Source organism: Lithobates pipiens, unplaced genomic scaffold (assembly GCF_037356315.1).
Source record: "Lithobates pipiens isolate NorthernLeopardFrog02 unplaced genomic scaffold, aLitPip1_a1.2 Scaffold_28, whole genome shotgun sequence".
NCBI lineage: Eukaryota > Metazoa > Chordata > Amphibia > Anura > Ranidae > Lithobates > Lithobates pipiens.
Window position 1 is genome coordinate 77938570 of NW_027507789.1, and position 27572 is coordinate 77966141.

Sequence of the window (27572 nt, forward strand, 5' to 3'; positions counted from 1 at the left end):
TTTTTTTTTTTTTCCAACAATGTATAATTTTTGTTCGGTTCAACATTTAACAGTCAAGTACAAAATACAGATACCGAATTTATCAGCGTATAACACACACCCCAAGTTTAGGAGGGAATTTTAAAGAAAAAAAAACTTGGGAGGGAAGTTTAAGGCAAAGAACTTACATTTAAATGCCTATATTTGCCTTGTCAGCATCATTTGCAGCCTCGCATTGCAGCCACGCCAGCGTCATTTGCAGCCTTGCCATTTAAAAATGGCGCCGCCGAGATACAGAGCAAGATGTCTGTATCTCGGCGGCGCTCGGTAGTTCTCGGCCGTTCTTGGCGGTTTTCGGCTTTCTGAGTGCTTTCAAAAATAGCCAAAAGCCACAGAGAACGGCAGAAAAGACGCAGAGAAGCTGACAATCAGTGGGGGATCGGTGTATAACATGAACCCACAATTTTCCCCTGATTTTAAGGGGAAAAAAGTGCTTGTTATACGCCGATTTAAATACAGTAAGTTGCAAGACCAATGGGTACTACAAAGTCATCTCCTGGAAAAGATTAGGTCTCTGGGGGCCTTACGTAAAATCTCTAGCTGTCCAGGCACTAGTGGACCATAGCAATCTGAGAAATCAACTGCGTTCCCTGGCCTTTATTCAGGGCTAAGGCCGTGATTGCTAAATGCAGACGAACATTCTAGCAACATAGCAGCAAGTGCAGAAAACTGTTGGAGATTGGAAAGGAGGCGCTAAGATTGGTCTGGAGTAAATTTAACCCACATCCCATTAGTTACTATGTATATGGAATTTACTCCTCTTGGGGAAAAAAAAAACACTGTGTTCTGCTAAATTATACAATGTTTATTTGAAAAGTATAAATTGGGGCATGAGTGAACAACCTACATGAACGTAAAAATAAAAAAAGGAAATGTATACATATAAAAAGATATATATATAGGATGCAATAATCATGAACATAAAGTGTGAATCGCATATACAGTTATATGAACTGACGCGTTTCGAGTTTTGACTCTTAAAGCGGGATTTCACTGTGGAAAAAAATATTAAAAGCCAGCATCTACAAATACTGCAGCTGCTGACTTTTAATAAATGGACACTCGCCTGTCCCAGGGTCCAGCGATGCCGAGGCTGATTGATCTCTCGGCTGCTGCCGCCACCATTCTAGGTGAGGGAATCGGGAAGTGAAGCGCTGCGGCTTCACTTCCCGGTTTCCTACTGCTCATGCGCGAGTCGCGCAGTAGGAATTGTCTACGCTGTCTCTGGGACCCGTGTGTGTCCCAGCAGACAGCGCGCAGGGACAGGAAACAGCATAGACTCCCGTGGGAGTCTATGCCCAGAAGTCTGTGTAAATACCTGTCTTTGACAGGTATCTGCACCCCCCCCCCCCCCCCTGAAAGGAGGGGGGGAGGGTTCTGATGAGCGGAAGTTCCACTTTAGGGTGGAGCCCTGCTTTAAGGGAAAAGTGTGTGTATAATGTATACAGTGTGTGTTTGTGTGTGTGTGTATATAATTATGAATATGAGAAACCTTTGTAGAGACGACCACAAACTGCAAGAAATGGAATGAAAACTTCTTGTGTAAAAGTAGAGATAGATATATCCATCTCTATTATACTGACCCTGCAACCATCATATAAAGGTGCATCCAAGCTTAAAACCAAAAGGAGAGAGGAGGATCCTTAGTGCAACAAGCACGAAGGTAGGGAGAGTCACTGCTTAGGTGCCCAGCCTGGGGCCAAAGGTGGAGCCTCGTCCACTGTGGAAGGTCCCCAACAGAGGGCGCCAGAGTTCCCCAAATGGGCAAAAGGTGAACGTGAGACAGGCTGCAGATGGCTATAAAAAAGGAAAAAAGTATAAGAGTGGAACTGTATACATCTGTGAGCAACAATGGGCTATGCTAGATGCTATAGTATCAGGGAGCCGCTAAGAGGGGTTGCCTCTGGAGGTATGCCAGGCATATATAAGGGCCCGCTCTGGGAAAAAAATTTCCATCAGGAAGGGTAAATACGAGGAATAATAGAAAATACATGGGCATATACCTGATGTGAAAAAGAATGCAGTCAAAAAAATGTTGCGGGGTGCAATCAGGGCAACCTGTATCCTCAAACTGCTGGCGAATCATACAGGAAGCGCAAAGCTGCAAAGGAGCTTTCCTGAGGGTCAAAAGGCACCTAGAGAGGTGGTAATATGCTACATTATATACTTTAACGTGCATAAGTATAGTCCTAAGTATGCTCATACAAAGTAACAGGTACCTGGTACAGTAGTCCTGCTAGAATAGTAGTAGGTCTGAGCGTGGGGATAGCCCCGCCTCTGCCAGGGGGCATGGGGTACCTGGCGAGGGTGTAACAGCACGCTGAGACCTTGCATACAGATATAGATGAAAATATTGCGAACCTGGGAAGCAACAGAGAAGCAGCAATCTGAAAGTGCTAATACAATATGAATTAAAATATCAGACAATTCTGTGAGACGTTAGAGAATGTCCAGGGCATGGAGGACAAAAATATACTTGAAATAGTTGTTCAAAAAAGAGAGGATAGATGCGTGAACTAGCAATGATGAACACATGGAGAAATGCAAGGTCATGCACTTGGGGGAGCTAAAAACATAAATGTAAACTACTCACTAGAGGGAGAGCATCTGGGGGAATTAAGGGTGGAGAGAGATCTGAGGGTCCTACTGGATAACGGACTGAACAATAGTATGCAATGTCAAGCTGCAGCCGGCAGAATTTTAGCATGCATAAAGAGACATACTTCAGAGATAAAACTAGAATCCTGCCACTTTATAAAACTCTGTGGAGTATTCTGTCCAGTTTTGGTCACCAGCCCTAAGAAGGGATGTGCTGAAGAAAGTTCAGAGAAGGGCAACAAAATTAAGGGGACTGGAGGAACCTAAATTACAAGGAACGACTACAGCCATTAAATTTTGTTTTCACTGGAGAAGCGACGATTGAGGGGACATGAGGTATTTGTAAATGGCCATCAATGGTGATTCCAATGTAGGAAAAAAAAACTATTCAGGCTTGGTGTGTAAGAGGACACAGGGCGACACAATGAGATTTGAGATTAATCTTTTTAACTTTAAAGTGGTTGTAAAGTTAGAAGGTTTTTTGTTTTTTTGTTTTTATCTTGATGCATTAAGATTAACCACTTCAGCCCCGAAAGATTTTACCCACTCCAGACCAGACCTTCAGAAAATTTGCTTCCTTTTTTCCCCCCCCACAAATAGAGCTTTCTTTTGGTGGTATTTGATCACCTTTGTGTCCTCTTCTTCCTCTTCTTCCTCCTTGTGCTATAAATAAAAAAAAAAAAAGAAACTATTTACTTTTTGCTATAATATCCCCCAAAATGAAAAAAACAGATTTCTTCATCAGTTTAGGCCAATATATAGTATATATTATTTTTGGTTAAAAAATAAAAAATAAAAAGCTCAACAAGCATATTTATGTGCGCAAAAGTTATATTGTCTACAAACTATGGGAAAGATTTATGGCTCCTTTTTTTTTTTTTTTTTTTAATACTAGTAATGGTGGTCTGGTTTTTAGCAGTATTGCGCCGGACAGATTGGACACTTTTTTAACACATTTTTTGTGACCATTGACATTTATACAGCGATCAATGCTATAAATGTTATGCTTTGCGTGTCTGTCTGTATCAAGGTTCTTGCAGGAAAACCAAGGAAGCCTAGATTTCTGTAGTGTATCAATGCTTTACTAAACAGGAAAGCTGCATGTACAACTGTAAGATACACAATACTACACAACTCATGGCTTACAAAAATATGCCTACAAATATAAGTAAACTAAACCGTTGCTCACCTTGGGGTTTAAGATGTAATGTCCTTCTTCATGGTTCCTTGCACAGTTCAACTCGAAAGTTCTCCAAAACTCTCCAGCTTCTGGTAGCAATGTCTTTCCTCATTGTCCTTCCAAACGTATCTCCTTGTCCAACCACTAGTTTCTTTCCAAAAAGACCCCAAGCCCTTCCCACCAACTTCCTGTATACACTGGTTTATTTACATATCCATAATTTATTCCTTCAAAACCTATGGTCTCAAATAATATCTTGCACCATTATTATTGCAATAAAGTCACTATAGCCATGGCAACACATACCACCTCTTGACTTTATAGCATAATATAAAAAACTTCAACATCTCTTAAACCCCTTTGTTCCGGGAAAGGGTGAAAATGTGAGGGGGGGAAAAAAATTCCCTTTTCGACCCCTATATCTCCTGAGCAGTCAGATTTTAGTTTTGTTGTCCCTGGAAGGCTGAAACATTACTTTTGAGCAGGGTTAACAATGTCTTTAGCAGTTTGTGTAAAAGTCCCAGATGAAAGTCTCTTGTCCTCCTTGGTCATAAGGAAATGCTCAGATTAAAGTCCACTCCAATTCAGCCACCATCAAGAAATCATCCTCCTCAGGCTCTCTTCTGGTCTGCCTTCTCCCATCTAGTATGGTCATCTGCTCTGCCTGCTCCACCTCTCGATGCTCAGTACCTGAAAAGGGTAAGAGAAAAAGCAGATTATATGTTCCATCCAACTGTTCCAAAAACATAGCTCACTGCTCACATTTGTCTGCCCTTTTCTAACTGCAAAACGATTGTAGGGTGCCCTCTGTTGCCTTGAAACACTTTCACAGAAAAGCATGGCCTTCCAATGTAACAAATAAACTTGCAGGTCTCTCCATGCTGTCCTGGGAACACAGGCCTGCTGTTGTCCAGTCTTCAAAGCATGGCGCCTTTTTTTTTTATTTTTTTATTTTTTTATTTTTTGCAAAATGCCCCGTTTTTATGGCAACGGAAAAACCTAATGTGACTGAACCTACAGTTGCCAAGCACTTGCTTCCAATTCTTAAGCAATGCTGGTGTATGAATCCCATCTATTTCTTTTTTAGGGGCCCCACCTTAAATCCATCCACATATGTCTCCTGGAGATCATAGGCCTTTCCTTCCTTGTATCTGACTAAACTCTGTTTAAGCTGATCAAATCCTCCGCTTCCCGCTTTATGGGAAGTAACAGTGGCACATGTCCTACTGCTTAAAGGCTTTGGGCACTTGTCCTTTTTGTTAGGGCATCATTTAGACTTGAGGGCTGCACACCGCTCATTCAAATCTTCAGCTTGGCCTACAGAGGTTTGAACACACTTCAAAGCCACTACAGGTTTAACATTGATTACCCACCTTGTCTTTAGCCTTGCAGTTTCTTCCAAACACTTGGATGCTACTGCAAGCTGCTCCTTCAGTAAATCTTTCTAATTCTTCCTTTTCCCTCCTTTTTTTTTTTTTTTTTTTCAGATTCAATATGTAGAGCATGCAGGAAGTGCAAACCAAACACAGCAACTGCCCGCATCTCTCCCTTACTGAACCCAAAACTTTGGAGACTAAATTTTGAGGAAAGATCAGACACTCCCTTCTGTTCAAAGGAGAAGTGTATCCAGGCAGCTACTTTACAACAGATATCCACTGACTATTTCTGGCCCAGGTAGGAAGGGTGCATGCCTTCCAGTCCTGGACACCAGAAAAATTTGCAGCCTTACTCTTCCTAAACAATGTATACAGCATTTTCCCTCAGCACAAGCAAAAAAAAAGCCACAGAAAACAGATCTCCTTCAGTTGAGATTTTAGTGCAAATCCTGGCACGAGCCCACCCCAAATGTTATGCTTTGCGTCTATTACAGTTCTTGCGGTAAAACCAAGGAAACGTAAACTTCTGTAGTGTATCAATGCTTTACTAAACAGAAAAGCTGCTCTTACAACTGTAGGATACACAATAGAAGACAACTTTGTTTAAAAAAATAATCTAAACCGTAACTCAACTTGGAGTTTAAGATGTAATGTCCTTTATGGTTCCTTACACAAGCCAACTCAAAAGTTCTCAAACTCTCCAGCTTCTGGTAGCCACTACATGTTTCTTTCCAAAAAGACTCAAGCCCCTCTCATCAACTTCCTCTGCTCAGCTCCAAAACCTATCCCTGTGGAGGGGGGGGGGGGGGGGGGTGTAGAGCCTGACTAACTTCCTTCGAAACATATGATCTAAAGTACTATATCTTCATATTATTGCAATAGTCACTATAACCATGGCAACACACAAATATGCACTGATTACTGTGTAAATGTCACTGGTAGGGAAGCTGTTAATACTAGGGGGCAATCGGGGGGTTTATTGTGTTCCCTAGATGTGTTGTGTATGGGGATATGACTGACTGGGGGAGGAGACAGATTGTTGTTCCTACTTGGAAGCAAATGATCTGTCTCCTCTCCCTTGACAAATTGGGGATTTGTGTGGGAAAGCTTAACATGCAGACAAAAAGGACTGCCAAGTGAATGTTAACATTAGAATACCAAAAAGTTTACTTGATCATATACTGTAATTATGCATTAAGATAAAAAAAAAAACCTTCTGCCTTTACAACTCCTTTTAAACTGCGAAGGGGTTTTTCACTGTCGGGGCAATAAAGGATGTGGAACTCTCTTCCGCAACTGGTGGTGGCAGCAGAGTATTGCTAAACACACTGACACATGTACACCTACACACATTGAACTGGATGGACTATTGTCTTCAACCTTGCCTACTATGTAACATTTTACTGGGACCAAACAGGAAGTGAGAGGAAATCTCTCAGGGATACAGACAGTAATGAAGGCAGCCAGGTTATATTGTATTCTTATACTATTTTATCTAATACTAAAAATGTTTTTGGCTAAGAATTCTACTTGGAGAATACAGTTTTTGTATTGATTTTGCTATGTAGCATATGCATTGATCTAGATTTATCTTTCAGAAATATTAGTATTATTATTATTATTTTTTTTTTTTCTTGCCAGGTTTGGTCCTTACTATATTGAACCAGTTATTGCAGGTTTAGACCCCAAGACCTTTGAGCCATTCATTTGTTCCCTGGACCTTATCGGATGTCCAATGGAGACTGAAGACTTTGTAGTTAGTGGGACATGTTCAGAACAGATGTATGGCATGTGTGAATCTCTCTGGGAGCCAGACTTGGTGAGTATAGAAGGATTTATCAAGTAGCCCAGATATAATACTTTTGTTTTAAAGTGGTTGTACTGCTTAAAAATATGGGTCATAGATTGCTGTTGGATTGTAGTAAAAATGGTCCTGCAGCCCAAGATGACTCTATCCTCACCTCACGTAGGTAAGGATTATGAAAGTGGGACCACTAAAAAATAATAATAAATATAAATAAATAAAAAAATATAATAAAAAAAAATACCACTACCACCTCCCCTTCCACCCCAAAACAATGGTGCATTTCAATTAGAGACTGGCAGGAGGTAAACGGTAAGAAAAACTTTAATTTTCAGATGATGTTCCACTTTGAGTCCATTCACTTTGTTGCATTGCGGTAACTTGTTTCATAGCGCCCATCCAAATGTAAAGGCTGGTTTAGCACATTGCACATAAATGTACAGCATTGCATTGAATGGGGGGGGGGGGGTATACAGTATCTCACAAAAGTGAGTACACCCCTCACATATTTTATTATCTTTTCATGTGATAACACTGAAGCAATTACTTTGTTATACAGCTTGTATAACCGTGTAAATTTGCTGTCCCCTCAAAATAACTCCATTAATGTCTAAACCGCTGGCAGCAAAAGTACACCGCTAAGTGGAAATATCCAAATTGGGCCCAGTTGGCCATTTTCCCTTCCTGGTGTCATGTGACTCGGTTACAAGGTTGCAGGTGTGGAATTTGGTGTTATTGCTCTCATTCTCTTACTGGTCACTGGAAGTTCAACATGGCACCTCATGGCAAAGAACTCTAAGCATCTGAAAAAAAAAAAAGAATTTCCGTTTTACATAAAGATGGCCTAGGCTATGAGAAGATTGCCAGGACACTAACTGAGCTCAAGCATGGTGGCCAAGACCTTACAGCAGTTTAACAGGACAGGTTCTACTCGGAACAGGCCTCGCCATGGTTGACCAAAGAAGTTGAGTGCATGTGATCAGGGTCATATCCAGAGGATGTCTTTGGGAAATATACGTATGAGTTCTGCCAGAATTGCTGCAGTGGTTAAAGGGGTGGGAGGTCAGCCTGTTAGTGCTCAGACTATATGCCTGCACACTGCATCAAATTAGTCTGCATGGCTGTCATGCCGGAAGGAAGCCTCTTAGATCGTGTCAAGCATGTGTGGTGGCAACCAGGTGAGGAGTACAAAGACAAATGTCTTGCCTACAGCAAAGCATGGTGGTGGGAGTGTCATGGTCTGGAGCTGCATGGGTGCTGCTGGCAGTGGGGAGCTCCAGCTCATTGAGGGAACCATGAATGCCAACATGTACTGTGACATAATGCAGCAGAGCATGATCCCCCCCCCCTTCAAAGACTGTCACAGGGCAGTATTCCAACATAATGACCCCAAACACCCCTCCAAGATGACCACTGCCTTGCTAAAGAAGCTAAGTAAAGATGATGAACTGGCCAAGCATGTCTCCAGACCTAAACCCTTTTGAGCATCTGTGGGGCATCCTCAAACGAAAGGTGGAGGAGCGCAAGGTCTCTAACATCCACCAGCTCCGTGATGTCGTCATGGAAGAGTGCAAGAGGACTCCAGTGGCAACCTGTGAAGCTCTGGTGAACTCCATGCCCAAGAGGGTTAAGGCAGTGCTGGAAAATAATGGTGGCCGCACAAAATATTGACGCTTGAGCCCAATTCCGACGTTTTCACTTCAGGCTGTACTAATTTTTGTTACCAGCAGTTTAGACATTAATGACTATGTGAGTTATTTTGAGGGGACAGCAAATTTACACTGTTATACAAGCTGTACACTCACTACTTTACTTTGTAGCAAAGTGTAATTTCTTCAGTGTTGTCACATGAAGATATAATAAAATATTTACAAAAATGTAAGGGTGTGTACCAACACTACCTGCCTGGAGTTTGCATGTTCTCCCTGTGCCTGCGTGGGTTTCCTCCGGGTACTCCGGTTTCCTCCCACACTCCAAAGACATGCAGGTAGGTTAATTGGCTTCTGTCCAAAATTGGCCCTAGTATATGACTGTGAGTTGGGGACCTTGGATTGTGGGCTCCTTAAGGGTAGGGACCGATGTGAGTGTGCAATGTATGTGTGGAGTGCTGTGTAAATTGACGGCGCTATATGCGTACCTTTTTTAAATAGGATAATTGTAGACATACACACACACACTCAGGTTGGATTGGTGTCTTTATTCAACCTTGCTATGTAACTATACTCCCTTTTGTGAGATACTGTATCTGGGTGGATAGGACATGAGTGGGTGTTTGCACAGTCCAATTATGCTTTTTAAATGCTAATCTATTGAGCTGTACTGCACAGTGGGTCATGCTTTACCATTCACCTTTCTTTATGAATGTATTCCACTCTTTCAAGATGTTATAGCTATTGCCTGTTTTTATCGATTTAGGTTGAATCTCTAATGTATGAAAATACAAAAATGCCAATAGGAAACAGCACACTTAAAAAAGCTTAACAGGCAGACAAAAAGGACTGCCAAGTGAATGTTAACGTTAGAATATCAAAAAGTTAACTTGATCATATACTGTAATTTCCCTTTTTTTTTTTTTTTTTTTCAACAATATACTCTTATTTCTTCAAGGAGCCAGAGGACCTTTTTGAAACCATCTCACAGGCCATGCTGAATGCTGTGGACAGAGATGCTGTGTCTGGAATGGGGGTGGTTGTACACATCATGTAAGTATCAGTTGTTGTTAATCGTGACAAATCTGCCTTATTGGCAAAATATAATTCACTCTAGAGGGGATGCACATAAGAGGGGATATTACATGTTTGTGTGTATATATAATATGTGACTCCAGTAACTGTAGTAATATGTACGCACTAAGGCCCCTGAAGAAAGCTTTAGACCGGGAAAAGGTTCTTTAGGCTAGGTTCACACTAGTGCGGAATGTCCCCTCCCGCTGCCAGTAAAAGTAATCCAGCAGCTAATTAAAAAAGGGAATCGCTGGCATCACCCCAGTATAACCACTTCAGTCTAAGGATGTCCATGGACATCCTATGGTTGTGAAGTGGTTAAAGCTAAACTACAGTAATATATATATATTTTTTTTTTCCCCCTCTTATGCTGTATACAAGCAAGTTACCTCTAAACAAGCATACAGTTAAGGAGAGATACATGACTATATCCTGAATACTTTAGATTGTCTTCAAATTTTAAATGTGTTCAAGTGGCATGGAAAACCTAGAATGGTGTTTTTGTCTTGAAACCTAGAGAACAGAAGCCATTTGGTGCAGGACAGTATTCATATGAAAGGGTTTCCATGGCTTTAGGATTAGCATTCTCTCCATTTGCATGACTCAGCATTTTACTGTTGGGGGGGGGGGGGGAGGTTTTAGGTGGGATAAATTACCACAAGGTTTTGTCTGGCAGAGCATTTTGGAGGGGCCTGTAGAGTTCTGTGTTGGTAGTGTTAAAGTGGTTGTAAAGCCACTTGTCCTATCCCTACAATCCACTCTGTTCGATATCATGGAGGGAAAAAAAAAGCCGCTTTCTACCTTCTGTCAGTGTTTTCCAGCGCTCACGTGACTCTTCGTCTCTCTCCTCTCCTTGTCTGACAGCTACAGCAGGAGAGGCCAAGAACTCCCACTGATGTCAGCTGTGAGGAGAGAGGCTGGGAGGTGCTCTGTAAGAAGGTAGGAATTGGCTTTTTTTGTTTTTTAAATTAAGGGCATACAGTGGATTGTAGGGACATTATACTATTTTAGCAGCGGGAGGGGGAGGATCGTGGAGAAGATTGGAACTGACAGACAGCGGGGGGGGGGGGGGGGAGAGAGACAGCAGATGACAGAGGCATATAAACAGACCACGGTGTCAGGCTCAGACACCATGATAAACTGTGGTCTGTTTTATGGGGGGGGGGACAGGGGGACAGGACCAGCCAGTTATTTTAGGTGATAGGGCCAAATTACACAGCACAAGCACTGGTGTATAACATGCTTTTAAAGAAACAAAAAAAAAAAGCTGGGTGGTTACAAACACACAAACTTAAAAAAAAACAAAAAAAAAAAAGTGCATTGGAGAGGAAAGGGCATGTGGGAAGAGTCTGAGATTGTAGTCTACTTGGGTAAGTTGTTGGTGAGGGGAGTAGAACCACTTGGGGAGGTTTGGAGAGGGATAAGTTAGGCACAAAGGATATTGAGAAGCAGGAAGAGCCAAGAAAATTATCAATTTTTAGTAATAACTGCCTTATTTCTAGTCTTCACTTGAATAGATAAGTTGGTGCCAGTAGACCTGTTTTTTGGATGTGCGTTAAGTCCTCCATCTTCCCGGTCTCTTCCACTTTAAGTTGGACCGAGCGAGGCCATTCTTGTCATCTGGATGGAATGCAAGTTTTGGCAGCATTTAAAGGGTGTCTTAGGGCAACCAATCGGCTTTTATGTTCAGTTATGTCTCCTTTTACATGGGCATTTTGAAACCACCAGGTCCATGCAAGCAAGGACACAGCCACTCGTCCTAGTTTGACAGCCTTGGGAGTGAGTGGTCCTGAAAGCACACTGTCTGTATTCGGGGCTGTCGCATTAGCATAGACATGACTGTGCTTGGCCGTATCTGGCGGCTCCAACCACAAATGGCCTGTTCACTGACTGAGGCCTTAAAGTGGATGGAAACCCTCACTTATACCCAGTGAAGTGAACAGCCTCAGATGATAAAGACCTGAAACGAATCTCCCTACACAAGTTTTACATGTACATCTGCTGTCTTCATCTTGCTATATTTACAATTCTTACATCGGGTAAGAATATTCACTTCCTCATACTGCACTGTTAGAGAAGGCTTGGATTACACTGGGAGCAGCTGATGGGAGAAAATGCTTTCACTGCTTTGCTCTGACATGACAGGCTGACTGCTCATCTATTTATAGCCAACTCCCACAACACACATTTCTGTCTCATTATGGAGAACGTGTGAAGTTATCAGGCTGAGCAAAAAACATCTACGGGACATAGTGCTTTGGAGAGAGATGAATCGGGTTTACATCCACTTTAAGCTTTGAAAGTGAAAGAAGCTGGTTGCCATGCAAAGCTGTTCCTGATTCCGTTTGCTTCGGTTTTGATAAATTCTCCCTCATTTTCTGTGAAAAGCTGACCGCTACTTTGTTACGGGGGTTGGACCCTGAAAAAACGCGGTGTTAATTACAGATAATTTTTTTTTTTCTGTAGATATTCTATTTTGTCCATAGTTCCACTTTAATTGTGTTAATGGTTGTCTTAAATGTATAAATACATCTCTCCAGTGACCAATGGCTTAATACATAGTTTTATAGATTGGCTTACCAGAATTATAAATCCATTGGAATGTAAACTTGAGTTTTACAAACCTTTGTTCTCTTATGGTCATTGATGGACACAGATGCTTCTTCTTTATCCATGAAAGAGCAGGGTTTTACAGCCCCACCTACAGGAGTAGGACACTAGGCAAAAATAAATAGGTACCTCCTGTGGGCAGTATTCTCTGGGCATAAAACTCCCTCTCTGATATAGATCTCCTGTCATTTTGCCTACTGTCACCAGGAGTATGGACATGATATTTTACTGGGATTTGTGGTCCCGTGACTTTTTTTTTCTTTTTCTCTGGAACCAGCGAGGGCACTCGGACAGCTAGCTCCGTGCTTGGTCGGCCACAGTGATGCCCCACAGACCAGGGCAGCCAGCGACTTAAACGGTTTGTGGGGACACATATGACCTGGGCGCCTTTAGTCTGTGTCGCAATGCTACCCCTGGCCAACAGCCCACCCACTTTGGAGGATCTGTCACAGGAGCCTTACCTGCACGCTCCTATGGATCGGTAAGTAGTGGATGTGGTGGGTGATGTGGGTGATCCCTGGGGTGGTCCGTCCTTGCACGGTCTCCTCTCGCCCTCCTCATATCAGCATTCCAGCTGGCTCAGCAGTGTGGATTCTGCCAACCACAGTGGAGGTCACAGGCTCCTGTATGTTTGCTAGAGAGGCTCTGACTTGAGCCCTCCTTGACATGCTCCCTCTGTCTTTGAAGTTTGACGCATCCCTTGATGCAGCTCCACTTCTCTCTAAGCCGTCTTGATCAGAGGACCTGACTTCCAAAAAAGCCCTGGCAAACCTGCCCTGCGCTACGTTGGATGACATTATCAAATAACCTTTCGGGCGTTGAGTACTTTTTTTTTTTTTTATTTATTTATTTTTCTCCTGGCTCCTCCGCCAAGGGTTTCAAACCCTTCAAGGCTCCCATGGGTGGCGCAAAGTGCCCCTGGCTCCAAAAGTCTTCTAAGCCCACGGAGAAGTCCTCAGTATGAAGGTTTGCCCTTAGCCACTTCCAGGGTGGGTGGCTGACTTTGCAGTCTTCCGGGCCTGTTGACCTCCCTCATTTCATAGATGGCTCCACAAAATCATTCTCTTGGGTTACAAGATAGTTTAATTCCTTTGCTCTGCACAGATTTTTTATTTATTTTTTCCCTCCACTCTGTGCCTTTCGCCAGTGCCGGTATGGGCCCTGCTCTTCTGGAGAGCTCGTCCTGGTGCCTGATTTGGAGGGGTTCCAGGGTTTTTACTCCAATCTGTTCACAGGAGTTTGCCCGATCCTCGACCTCAAGGCCCAGAATGCCTTTGTGCGGGTCCATGATTGAATCCTTTAGCACAGTGATGGCCTCTTTCTGCCAAGGGGAGTTTCTGGCCCTTATAGACATCGAGGACGCCTACCTGCACGTTCCCATTTGTACTCTGAGTCTCTAGTAGACCGTATTAGGAAAGGTATGAAGGGAAAACAGGAAGTGACCTGGGGTGTGCCGTGGTCAGTATGCCTAAAGGGGCATACCCAAGTATAAGTAAAAGGAGAAGAAATAGAAATGGGGAAAGGGTGGGTGGGACTCGAAAGAAACATCAACAGGAAATGGAGGCTAGAGGGTGGGCTTAATAAATGCAGCCTGACTCCTACAAATTCAGGCTGACCTGCAGTCAGCCTTCCCACTGGTACTCTACTTGTGCTCTGAGTCTCTAGTAGACAGTATTAGGAATGGTATGAAGGGAAAACAGGAAGTGACCTGCGGTGTGATAGTGGTCAGTATGCCTAAAAAGGGCAAAAATAAAGACAGTAGGATGAGCTAACAAAACTGATTTATTAAAAGTCACCATATGCAGCATAAATCTGCCAAATGCATGAAATGACCATGACCTCTCCACATGTGGAACTGGGATATATATGGAGAAGCATGCTGAATTCCATCTACCTAACTTAATTATGTGAAAAAGGACCCCTTGGCGAGAAAGTGGTAACAGCCCCTACACTGAAAGAATGGTCGGCATAAGCTTTGGGGACCTACCTAGGTTGACAGCAGAGTGCAACAATGTTTCAGTGAGAGCTCCATGCAGGGGAATCTTCAATGTCTGCCAGCTCTGTGTAAAATGGTTTTATACAGTGTTGTCATAGATCCCCACACACCATAGGCCACGTACCTCTGTCCCAGTCCTCATAAACATCTATACGTGTCCCCATCACATCTGTACCAGTGCACAAAACATCTGTCAGTGTCCCCCTCAACATCCGTACTAGTGTGCAAAAACATCAGTGCCCCGTCACATTTGTCAGCGTCTTCATGAACATCTATACCAGTGCTAAAAACATCTGCAATAGGGGGGCGTGGCCTGGGCAGCGATGGAGTGAGACACGTGTGAGCTGAGCTCCGTTCTTACCGCGTTCTCCTGCAACTATCCTGAGTGCCCACCCGCTAAAACTCCTGCACCACCGTACCCGTTGACACCCTGTGTGCATTGGACATGTCCCCGCCGAAAAACACTGCAGAGCTAGATAAGTACCGGCGGCAGGAGCGGGACCACGAGGGACAATATGGCGGCCCGTCACCCCCGCCACGGCGAAGGTGCTGGACGCAATATCCACCTGCCAATCCACCCTGACGTCCAAGATCGAGGAGGTCAAGGTGGACATATCCCTCATCTGGCAAGACCTGGCCAAGCTTGGGGACCGGGTCAGAGAAACTGAGACCCGGATCGGCCAGGCCGAGGATGTCCTGTTCCCGATGCAACACGCTCAAGAGGACATGCAGAGGTGACTGCAACAACTAGCCCAGAAGCAGGACGACCTGGAAAACAGGGCCCGCAGGTCCAATCTGCGCTTTATTGGTCTCCCGGGGGGCTCTGAGGGTGCAGACCCGGCTACATTTTTGGAAACCCTCCTGATAGACATATGGCAAGGAGGCCTTCTTTGCCTTGTTCGTGATAGAACGGGCCCATAGGATGCCAGCGCGTCCACCACCTGGGGGAGCCCCACCGGGCACGTTTATTGCTAAGCTTTTGAATTACCGTGATAGGGATGCTATCCTGCTCCTCACTCGAGACAGGAAATATCCCTTACCAGAACGGCCACGTGTCAGTCTTTCCAGACTTCTCTGCGGAAGTCCAAAAACAGCGATCTCGCTTTGTGGAGATTAAAAGGCGTCTCCGGGCACACCACATTAAATATGCAATGTTGTTCCCGGCCAGACTCGGCGTCGCAGGTGAAGATTGCGCTCATTTTTTTTGAGGACCCTGCGATGACGGCGGCCTGGCTGGATCAGAGGGACGCGGCACGGAACCGACCGCCTCAGGACTGATTTCAATCGCGGATCTGTGAGTGTTTATCTGGACATGTTCTTGCTGTAAACTGATCTGCTATCTATAGGCTCCCAGTTGAAAGGGGTCCTCGGGCCCAGACCTATTGATGATGCTGCCCTTTAAGTACTTTGCCTCTGTGCTTCTCCATTGATGACTGTTACCCTGCATGCGAGGGACGTACCTGGCAGTTCATACCCGGACTTGGGAGCTGTGCTGGGATCCTGTGATGACCATCTTCCCATTTTGCCCTCCGAGGGCCCCCCCCCCCCCATAACTCCCCTGTCTCCTTCTTTCCCAGAGGGTTAAACATTACTCCCATGGCCCAGTTTGTGTGGTACTACAGCACGAGCAGTCGAGTTGTAGGGCCTTGTGTATACTAAAAACTTCCTGTGGTTGCCCTTGCCCCGGCTGCTTTATCTTTTTGGATGACCACAAGCACCCTGAACTAATGCGGCAACTCGATGGCGTGGGCACTGCATAAATATGGTACTATGCGTTGAGCTCAAATACATGCTTTGCTTACGGTTACATTACCGGTATACGGTGAGAGACTCAAGTTCCATCGCTGGGAACATACCCAGCGAATGTTTGCCCCGAAGGCTAGTCGTTGCGGACTTCGCCATGTTCCAGTTTGTTTGGGTGGCTGGGAGGGGGGAGTTGGTGTATGTGTTTTTTTGTTATGTTTAATGTGTCTGTTTTTCATTTTGAAATATGGCACAAGGTATGATCAGTTAAGGTGCAGGCTGCACTTTCTTAATTGTATAATATGTGACCTCTACTGGAGTGTATATGACCCTTCCCCAGACACACTTGAGGTGCCCAATCCATGGGTACAGTAAAGTTATTGACTTGGAATGTCCGGGGGCTTCGTGATAAATTTAAGCGCACAGCTGTTTTCAGTTGCCTTAAATCTTAGAGCCGATATTGCAGTTCTGGTAGAAACGCATGTCACCGGGCACCTGCAAGTGGCGATGAAACGCCCCTGGATTGGCTGGGCCTACCATGCCACCTATACACTGTATTCCCGTGGGGTTTCCATCCTAGTAGCCAAAACAGCCCAATTTAGCCTGATTTCATGGCAGGCGTACCCCCAGGGCAGGTATATATTTTCACATTGTGTCTTATATGGGGAACAACACCTCATCCTGGCATACTATGTGCCCATGCCTTATAACTCCAAGATTATTGCCGAAGGGCTCTCCTTTATGGCCCAACACCCCGCGACCCCAGCGATTTGGCTTGGGGATTTTAACATGGTTTTGGACCCGGTAGCAGATAAAGTGCGTCCGGACCGGGGTGGGCAACCCCCTGGGGAGACCAGGCTGGGCCGTACATCTAGGGAATTCTCCCTCACTGATCCATAGGTATCCGGAGAAGCGTGCCTATTCATGTTTCTTGGCGACTCACTCCCGCATTGTGGTTTCAAGTGGACTATTACCCAGATTAGTGGATGCGGGCTACTGTGCCAGATCGCTCTTGGACCATGCCCCTTGTTGGGCTACGTTTTCGCTGACTCAGCCAGCTGGTCCCCGACCGTGGCGTCTGCACCACTTCTGGCTATCCGTGTTAAGCGACTACGAGGACATAGGGAGTAAGTGGCAGTTTTTCTTTAGCACGAACTGTGACACGGCTCAGGTGGATCATATTTGGGAGGCCTTCAAGCTACACGTTCGCTCTACTCTCTCGCGGCGCATCAACAGACTAAAGAAGACATCCAAAACCCTGTTGACACGAGCCGTTGAGGGGCTGGAGTCAGTGACCACCGATTTCACCACTGACCCTGCCCCCGCAAAGGCCCAGGTACTCAGACATCACACACGCCTAGTTGACCATCTTCAATATGAGCAGGCCAAGCAAAAGCTCTTCTTTACTAGACAGCGAGTGTTTGAGCAGGGGGAACGTGCGGGAAATTTATTGGCTTATTTGGCGCATCAAAACTCTAGACCCCCAGTGGTGGTCTCTTTGACTAACTGACGGGGTATGGAGGTGACTGATCTGCCGGCGGTGGCTGAGATGTTTCGGAAGTACTATGCGGCCCTGTATGCCTCGCAAGTGAATACTCCGAGGACCAAGACTGAGGCCTATTTGAGGGGGGTTCCCCTTCCCTGGTTTTCAGCAGCGCAGGTCGGTGATCTTGAGACCCCCTTATGTGCGGACGAGATTACCATAGCAATAGCTTCCCTGGCCTCGGGGGCAAGACTGTATCCCATTAGACTTTTACGCTCAATACTCCGAAATGTTAGTCCCGGAGTTACTGAGATTATACAACTATATATTTGAATCTGAATCCCTTCCTGAAACTTTACGACAAGCCATTATCATAGTGCTGCCCAAGCCGGGTAAAAACCTCCAACTCCCCGAGTCCTACCGCTCCATCTCGCTACTCCAAGCCGACATCAATTCTGGCCAAGATACTGGCTACCCGACTTAACAGTCATTCGGTCTCTTATTCACCCTGATTAAACGGGGTTCATGCCCGATTAAAAATACGGCCATGAACATCCAGGCCAGGCATGACTCAGTGGGATCGAGGGCAGTGGTGCCCTTAGATGCGGCCAAGGCATTCGATTCCATTGAGTGGGGCTACCTCTGGGAGTGTCTGGGACAATTTGGCTTCGGCCCCAATTTTGTTAAGTGGGTTACATTGCTCTATCGACCAGTGGCTAGGGTTGCTGTTAATGGCTGGGTATCGGATTCCTTCCATCTGGGGCGGGGGACCCGTCAAGGTTACCCATGCCCCCCACCCCCCCCCCCCCCCCTTTTGTATGCCCTGGCGGCGGAACCCTTGGCAGCTCTCCTCCAGGCACACCTGGTATAGTTGGTCTCCGCAGTGGTTCCCTGGTAGAATCGGTGAGTATGTACGCGGATGATACTCTGCTGTATCTGGAGGATGAAGGTCCGTCGCTGTTGGCTGCCCTTGAAGTTATAGAGGAGTTTGGCAACCACACTGGCTTGCAAATAAACTGGTCCAAATCGCAGATTATTCCTTTGGACTTGTCCCCACCAGACTGCTGTGCTGCCTCCCTCCCATTGTCCAGAGTCTCCGAAATCCAATATCTGGGGGTACGGATTACAAGGGAACCTCGGGATTACATCCTACACAACATCGAACCTCTGTTTTTATTAGGGATGCACCGAATGGGTTTTTTTGGTGCTGAAACAGATACCGAAAATGAAAAATACACTAGGCTGAAAACCGATACCGAAACGGCACCGATACAGAAAATGACTGTTTTTAAAAAATATTTTTATACAGGAGGTGGTCAGAGACTGAGGACATGGTACAGGAGGTGGTCAGAGACTGGGGACATGGTACAGGAGGTGGTCAGAGACTGGGGACATGGTACAGGAGGTGGTCAGAGACTGGCGACATGGTACAGGAGGTGGTCAGAGACTGGCGACATGGTTCAGGGGGTGGTCAGACTGGCGGCATAATAAGAGATAAGTGTGTGCCTCCGCCGTCTGGTTCATTAGAGCGCCGGGAACATCACAGCTTTAATTTCAATATCTGTGTGTTCCCCCGTCGTGCGCCGTCACATACAGCCCCTCCCCCTTGTCCGGGGAACTGTGATAGGCAGATCCCCCGTCCAATCTGGACAGGTAATCTGTCTATCACAGTTCCCCGGACAAGGGGGAGGGGCTGTATGCGACGGCGCACGACGGGGGAACACACAGCTATTGAAATTAAAGCTGTGATGTTCCCGGTGCTCTATTGACCAGACGGCGGAGGCGGCTCTCCTGTGTTATAGATCTCCCATGAATGGACAGCGGCGGGGGCGGGGCCCCACCCCACTTTAGGCTCAATTATCCGCCGTTTTTTTCCTTTTGGCAGATTGCCGAAAAGGGCATTTTCAGTCAATATGTTTCGGCGGCTGAAATTTCGGTGCATCCCTAGTTTTTATTTATGAAAGCAAGCACACAGGCCTGGTCCCATCTCCCTCTTGGGGTTATGGGCAGAGTCAACCTTTCCAAAATGATTTTGTTAACAAAACTCCTATATATGTTCTGGCACTCCCCAGTTCTGATCTCCCCCTATGGATTTTTAAAACGATAGATGGTATCCTCAACACTTTTATCTGGGGTTCATCCAGACACAAGTTAGCCTGGAATTTCCTTAAAAACCTGTCTTCTTCGGGAGGTGGCCCTCTCGGATTTCCGCACCTACTACATTGCGGCACAACTCTCCCCATTTATATCACCTACACAAATCAGATGGACAAAGATACCAGGCATTGGTGGGCAGGGGTGCTGGTCTTTCTACCCATACTTCAATTCAACTGCTCCTTAGAGGGGGTAGGGTGGGTGATACACAGGCCCAGTTACTGTTGTACCACAGAAGGGTGTGGAGACTGGCACTTGGGTTTGTCGGGGCTGATTTCCACCACTCGCATACCCCCCTATGGTGCAATCCCCTGTTGCAGGAGCTGATGCGTATCCCGGATGTGTACTTGTGGGCCTCTAGGGGCATTATTTACTTATACCAAGTTATGTCCCCACTCGGAATACATGATTTTTCGTCACTGCAGGCAGAATTTGAGCTGCCCCCTTATATGCCGTTCCGCTACCTGCAGCTGCGGCATGCACTCCGATCCCAGTTTGCTGAAGGCCTCCCAAATGTTCAGTCATTAGCCCTGATGGATCTGACATTGGATGACAACCCAGCTCAACTGATCTCGACTATGTATAACTTATTAAGAGCCCGGGCAGTAGCGCATGTTACTGAGAGAGCCAAAGTCAGATGGGAGGAGGAGTTGGGTCTGTTGGAGGGGTCCGACTGGGACGAGATGTTATCACTTAAATTGCCTGATCGCCTTACACAGATATACATAATCCATAAATCATATCTAACCCCAGCCAGACTTGCGAAATTTCACTGATTATAGCCTGGGGTGCACTAGGTGCCCTAGCCCCGCTGGCACATTCTATCACTTAATGTGGCTGTGCCATAGGATTCGGTCGTACTGGGCAGATAATCACATTCTTGCATGACCACATGGGCTCGCCCCTCCAACTGGACCCAAAAGTGTGTATCGGGTATATTCTCGGACACCACTATTGATACTTGACAAAATTCTTACACTCAACGCTGTTTATTGTGAGGAAGTTGGTGGTGGCTAAATATTGGATGTGACCAGCTCCTCCCATAATCCGTGAGTGGATCACGGAAATTAACGGTAAACTACCCTACATAAAACTAGTGTATAGACATCGCTGTTGCCCAGCTAAATATAACAGAGTGGGATAGGTGGTTGGAAAACTTGGAAACATGTATAGATTAGACTTGCTACGGTCCTGGGATTCTACATTGTGCACCCACAGGGTTCTGTGCTGGATGGCTAGGCCCGAGCCCTGCTGCTTTTGCCAAGGATGAGGTTTGCTTATTTGGAACGGGAAGGATGCGGGCCCAGGGGTACTGTGAGTAGAATGGTTATTCCGGGGGGGGGTGTGAGTCTGTTATCCATATGCTGTTCAGATCCTAAAATGTAAAACCTAAGCTGGGGAGGGGAAACCTCCGACAGTAGACTGTCTCTAATATGTGATTCATGTCTATACATATTGTATCTTGGTTTCTTAAGATTTTAAATAAACTTGTGCCTGTTAAAAAAAAAAAAAAAAAAAAAAAAAAAAAAAATCTGCAGTAGGGTTCCATTGTGACATCTGTGCGTGTACCAGTGTCCCACCATTAAATAAAACATTTAAAGCGCCCCCGTACTAAGGCGAACGCACATGTTTATCCTGTATGCATACTTAAACGGCGATCACACCACATGTTTGGGCGGCACAGTGGTATAGTGGTTAACACTCTCGCTTAGCAGTAAAAAGGATCGCTGGTTTGAATCCCAACCATGACCCAGGAGTTTGCATGTTCTCCCTGTGCCTGCGTGGGTTTCCTCCGGGTACTCAGGTTTCCTCCCACACTTCAAAGACATTCTGGTAGGTTAATTGGCTTCTGTCCAAAATTGGCCCTAGTATATGAATGGGGACCTTGGATTGTGGGCTCCTTGAGAGTAGGAACCGATGTGAGTGTGCAATGTACAGGGATTGGGACAATTGTAGACACTTGGGTAGAACTGGATGGACTGGTGTCTTTATTCAACCTTACTAACTATGTAACGTGAGGTTTTGCCATGAAACTGAGTGTGAGAGGAGAACTCAGTGAAGTGGTATGCTCTGCTCGGGAGTTCATTTAGATGTTCACTTGAGTTATGAGACAATAGGTCTGGCGGGAAATCCGGATTCAGGGATAAAGGAGTCATGGGCCCAGGAGAGGGAATTGGCTTAAGAGTTTGGCAAGACATCTTAAAGTGGTTGTAAACCCTTACAAACCACTTTGACCTACAGGTAAGCCTAGCTTAAGGCTTACCTGTAGGTCCAAGAAATATCTCCTAAACCTATATGGTTTAGGAGATATTTGCCCGAAAACAGGCACTGCTGTCTACGGCGCATGCGCCGTAGACAGCGGCGCGCACTGAGCGCGGCATTCTCAACGACGGAGCTGCCGCGCGCGTCGGCTCCATGTGCATGCGCGGGAGTGACGTTATCGCGGCTTCGCCGAATGACAGTGGCGGAGCTGTGAGACCCCACCAAGAAGATGGATGCGGCGGACTACAGGGGACAGCGGCGACTTCGCTGGCTCCTGTGTCAGGTAAGTGACACATAATGGACTACTATGCGATGCATAGTAGTCCATTATGCTTTGCCTTTGCCGGGAATGAAAGAGGAAGTAAACTCATCAGGGTTTACTTCCTCTTTAAACATTCGTAGTGATGTGGGCCCTATTAATGGGTGGCTGGAGCAGTCCATGGGGATTGAATGTTTATTAATCCAGGGAAGGTTTCTGTTTAGGGAGTATTAGTTTGTCACAGCTCAGCCTGGGAGGGTGATGGGACCATAAGAATTTTCTGCATATTCTCTTGTAGGAATTAAAAAATGTGGGAAATCTGATGGGGATGGTTTGCAGCAAATATAGTAGTCTGGGGAGGATGTTAATCTTTATTATTGCTGCTCTGTCAAACCATGAAAAGGGACCTTTATGCCTGTTTAAAGAGGAAGTAAACCCTGATGGGTTTACTTCCTCTTTGATTCCCTGCAAAGGAAAAGCATAATGTACTACTACTACTATGCATTGCATCGTAGTCCATTATGTGTCAATTACCTGACACAGGAGCCAGCGAAGTCACTGCTGTCCCCTTGTGTACGGAGCATCCATCTTCTTGGTGGGTCTCGCTGCTCCGACGCTGTCATTCGTCGGTGCCGCGATTACATCACTTGCGCGTATGGGCACGGGAGCCGCCACTCGCAGTATATCACCACTAACTGCGGCGCGCTCAGTGCGCCTGCACGCCTCTGTCTACGGCGCATGCGCCATAGACAGTGGTGCCTGTCTTTCAGAAAATATTTGGGAGCTATTTCTTGGACCTACAGGTAAGCCTTAATCTAGGCTTACCTGTAGGTCAAAGTGGTTTGTAAGGGTTTACAACCACTTTAAGTCCTCTTGAATTTTGTGGAGTGTAGGCAAAAAATTTCTGGCATAAAGCTCTGACAATTTGGTGGGGAGTTTAATGCCTAGGTAAGTCATTGCTTCTTTTTTTTGTTTATAGCGTGAAAATAGACTGCAGAAGTGATCAAATACCACCAAAAGAGAGCTCTATTTTGGGGGGGGGGGGGGGGAATGATCAAAATTTCATAAGGGTACGGTTTTGCATAACCGTGCAATTTGTAATTGAAAATATTAGTGCTGAAAATTAGTCTGGGCAGGAAGCGGGAGAAAATGCCCTGTATTGAAGTGGTAAAGTAAAATCTAGCACTGGCTTTTGTCAGCATTGCCTACGTGGTGGGGATAGGGATGACATCGGTGGCGGGGATAGGGATTACTTCAGTGGTGGTTGTGAGGTTAGGGATGACATCGGTACTAGTGGTGGTGGGCATATTAATCCCCGCCACTGATGTCATTCCTATGCCCACCACCACCACCACTGGTACTGATGTCATTCTGATCCTCACCACTGCCACTGATGTCATAGGGATGACGATATTGGCATTGGACTGATGTCATCCCTATCCCCTCCGCCACCACCACTGTACAAAAGACTGGGGACATATCCGGGGTCTAAACAGGAATATTTCACTTTAGATGACAGGGAGCTGCCAATTTCCATCTCCACTGCAGACCTCCTATGTACTGTACACAGGTATGCTCTCTACACATAGCAATGTGTTCATTTCAGAGAACAGGCACAGGTCACTGTTCCTCACCATGTCTCCTCTTCTAAAATACCATGGTGAAGAAAGCTTAGCTCTGTTTACTGCTGGACATGAGAATTGTACAGTGTCACTCTCCTCTCCTCTCCCCTCCCCTCCCCCAGTCCACTGAAGGAGATGCTGACAGACTTTGAATGCATGAGGGGAGGGGGGGCCGGGTATTCGGAAGACACAGGAACATCAGAGACCAGGGGAGAGGTGTTGGAGTTTTGCAGAGGAGACTTGCAGATAACAGCCAGGGAAAGGTGAGGAGACTACTGCTTGTCACACTGCCCCTGCTTCCAGGTTTTAGCTGGGGACACGCTGCCATGGAAACGGAGGCACGTGTAGAATGTGCTTGTTCTAGATGGCAGCCTGGGTGTGCACCTCTTCACCAAGCATACCCACATGTCCTCCAGAGAGAGGGAGTGAAGGAGTGGCTGGATTGTGGAGCTATGTCCACCCCCTGGAAACTTTTGAGGTGAGAGAAACATTAGAGTATTTTTGCATTACCATACTTCTCCTTTTAAAGTGGATAATGGATGAAGGTGCTCTTTGAATGTTGTGCTTCTCTATATTGCCATACTCTGAACGAGTAGCAGAATGTGTTTTTGGGGTGTAGTTGCAAGTATGCCCATGCGGTGTGTGAGAAATTAATGTGACATTTTTGTGGAAAAAAATGTCTTAATTTTCCAAAGAATTGTGGAAAAAAAATTGCAACTTCAGAAACTTTTCATGCCTCTTACTAAATACCTTGAATGGTCTACTTTCCAAAACGGGGGTCATTTGGGGGCTATTTGTACTGTCTTGACATGGTAGGGCAGGGGTAGGCAACCTCGGCCCTTGAGCTGTGTTGAAACTGCAAGACCCTGACAATCGCAGGCATGACTCCTAGAGACAGGCATGGTGAGATTTGTAGTTTCACAGCTGGAGCGCTGAGGTTGCCTACCCCTGTGTTAGGGGCTCAATAAATTAGGCCCTTACATCCGTACATCAATTTTCAGTGATTGGTACCATAGCTTGTAGACTAACTTTTACACAGACTAAATATACACAGATTTGGGTTATTTTTACCAAAAAAAGTAGCGGTATAAATTTTCTTTAAAATTTATGAAGGAAAAATTACTTATTTGCGAAATTGTAGAACAAACGCAACTTTTAATTTCATAATTTTTTAATTTGTAGCGCAAAAAATAAAACCACCTGTGGTGATTAATAACTTCCAGACCCTAACTGTGGTGGGTTGGATCAGCTAGGTCGGCCGCAACGCTTGTATTTGCTTTAGAACCGATCAGTCTCCAGACCTGGACCTGGTGATCTGTTCTGGTGAATAAAAACCTCCCCTGCCCAAGTGTAAACGCAGGCAGGAGAAGTGATGTAATCTCCCCTCCTTTTCCGTTCCAGAGAGGAGAAAAGACATCTCGGATTGAGTTGCACCAACACTACACTGACCCAGTTCAGTGTTCAATTATTTTTATTTATTTTTTTTGAATCACTGTACTGGTGTCATTTTGTGACAATCAGTTTTGGGGTACTTAGTGGTAGGCCTAGATAGGTCTAGGCCCCCCCCCCCGATAAAGGTTTAACTCCTTGATAACCCCACCTCCGTCACCAATGATCACCGTATTCGTGTCATGGGTGATGCTGGTTAGCTAGTTCATTTTATTTTATAGCGTCGGGGCACCCGCCATATATTGCCTAAATAAAGGTTTCACCCCCTAATCACCCAGCGGTGATATCAGTTAGGTTTTAGCACCAGTCAGGGTCTACAGCGTCAGATTAGTGTCTGTAGCGCTAACGCCCACGCACACACCATACACCTCCCTTAATAGTATAGTGTCTGAACGGATCAATATCTGATCTAATCAGATCTATACTAGCATCCTCAGTAATTTAGGGTTATCAAAAATGCAGCATTAGCGGGATCAGCCCAGATACCTGCTAGCACCTGTGTTTAGCCCCTCCACCCAGCCCATCCAAGTGCAGTATCAATCCATCACTATCACTTACAAAACACATAACTGCCACATTTGAGTCGGGCCTGATCCCTGTGAACGCAAACTTGAAAAGGCCTAAAGGTTTTTGAGCCTGACAGATGAGAGGAAGTCGCCCATCTGTCTGTTTCTGACTCAAAATACGAACCAGTAGACAGCAGCAGAACCCTTACGGATAGCTCTGAAGGCGGAAAAGTGGTCCCTGCCAAGGTCGGGCGTACCCGACCCCGTTCTGCTGTTGAGGTACAAGAACTGCAGGGCTCTCATATGGAGCAAAGAGCCAATACTAGTGCCGCTCATCCTTCTGGTGAACTGACAAGCACCAGCGGCCTAGTACATCCTGGTTATACATCCAGCACTGCAGTAACACTTGATGAGGTGGTGAGTCCCATAAGTGCAGTTCAAGCTGGTGAGGTGGCTAGCAAAACTAGTGTCCCGCAGCCACCAAGAAGACAAACACAGGCCCGTCGATCCCATAGTGCCCTTCCTGCTGCATTTGCATTCGCAGGCCAACCCGGAATTCAGGTGGAAACAGTTGATTTCTCTTATATTCACCGACCAACACAGCTCCTCTGTAACTAAATGGGTTGTATAGCCTGCCATTAGGAGAAACTAGGCAAAATTGTTACACAATACACAGAGCTTTAATCCTGCCCCAGGGGGGCGGGCCCTGTGCTATCAACCCTCCTCCTGCTCCCAGCAGCTTCAGTTTTTTTATTTTGCCTAGCAAGGAGAATGACCTAGGAAACCCTGCGGGCCTCTCTGTCCATATTTTTGCTGCTTTTTGCGCAAGATGAAAGATCCTGAGATCTTCTATAAACTGCCGGCTGGGTGACAGGCTGGTTAATGATATCTTTGTAGTCTCCCCAGTCTAGCCATCGATCGTGAGCAGGCCACAGCTAAGGCTCAGCAGGCACGACATGCCTCAGCTCCAGAGGTGGTCGGTGAGCTTCAATGCTCCGGGGTATACATATGACCGGGCTACTGATGTCTGGATCACAGTATACCGGGCCAGCCACCCTGTAACTGCGCAGGAGTGGGTCTGTGATGGAATGTCTCCCAGCTCTTCAGGACTGGCAAGTACGGCTCTCCCTGCTTTGGTGGGGTGAGCAGCTGGGCATTCCCTTGGGGGTCGATTCGGGGGCCACCTCACCTCCCTATCTTCTCTCCCAAGTCTCTATCACCCCTCCTTCCCCCCTCTGAGGGGGGTGTCCGCATGTGATGCGGGCGGTGTGGGGGGGGGGGGGGGTCGCTGTTTCTCACCTGTGGGGGCTCTGTGCAGCTGGTGTTAGTCCTGGTCCAGGTCTGGGGGTCCCAAAAACAAGTTTATGGAGGTTGTTCAGACTGTTAGCAGGCAGCACGTCTTTATTTTTTGCTCTGTCACCGCATGGCGCCGTTCCATCTTGGATTTGGGAAAGCTATAAATCCCCCTGGTGAGCTTCAGCAGCCATTTTCCTTAGGATTCCTATTGAGTACATTGGCGGACATTTTCTTAAAGCATGAGTGCTTTTTTCACTGCTGTCTTCTTGTGGCAGCATTACATGTGCTGTCACTTGCTGCTTCCTGTTTCCACTGTGTGTGCAGGACGCTGGATGGCTCTTTGCTGAACGCTGAAGCTGCTCTGCAGATCGTTGCACCGCTGGTTGGAGCTGCTGCTGACAGTTTTCTCCTCTCCAACTGGGAACCTCTTAGGGACTACAGGCACTGCTGTGGCTATTACAGAACGCCCCAG

General features: G+C 46.0%; 1 protein-coding gene across 3 annotated transcripts in view; it reads left to right on the plus strand.

The window, feature by feature from the left end:
• PSMB3 (proteasome 20S subunit beta 3) overlaps window positions 1-27572 on the plus strand; it is a 98882-nt gene that overhangs the window by 53790 nt on the left and 17520 nt on the right. For 2 of the 3 annotated variants that reach the window (XM_077459424.1, XM_077459422.1), the window contains 3 exons: window positions 6835-7012; window positions 9605-9699; window positions 10585-10659. In XM_077459424.1, coding sequence (XP_077315550.1) covers window positions 6835-7012; window positions 9605-9699; window positions 10585-10659 — 348 coding nt within the window. The remainder of the gene's footprint in view (window positions 1-6834; window positions 7013-9604; window positions 9700-10584; window positions 10660-27572) is intronic. The other variant, XM_077459423.1, reaches the window with a different exon arrangement.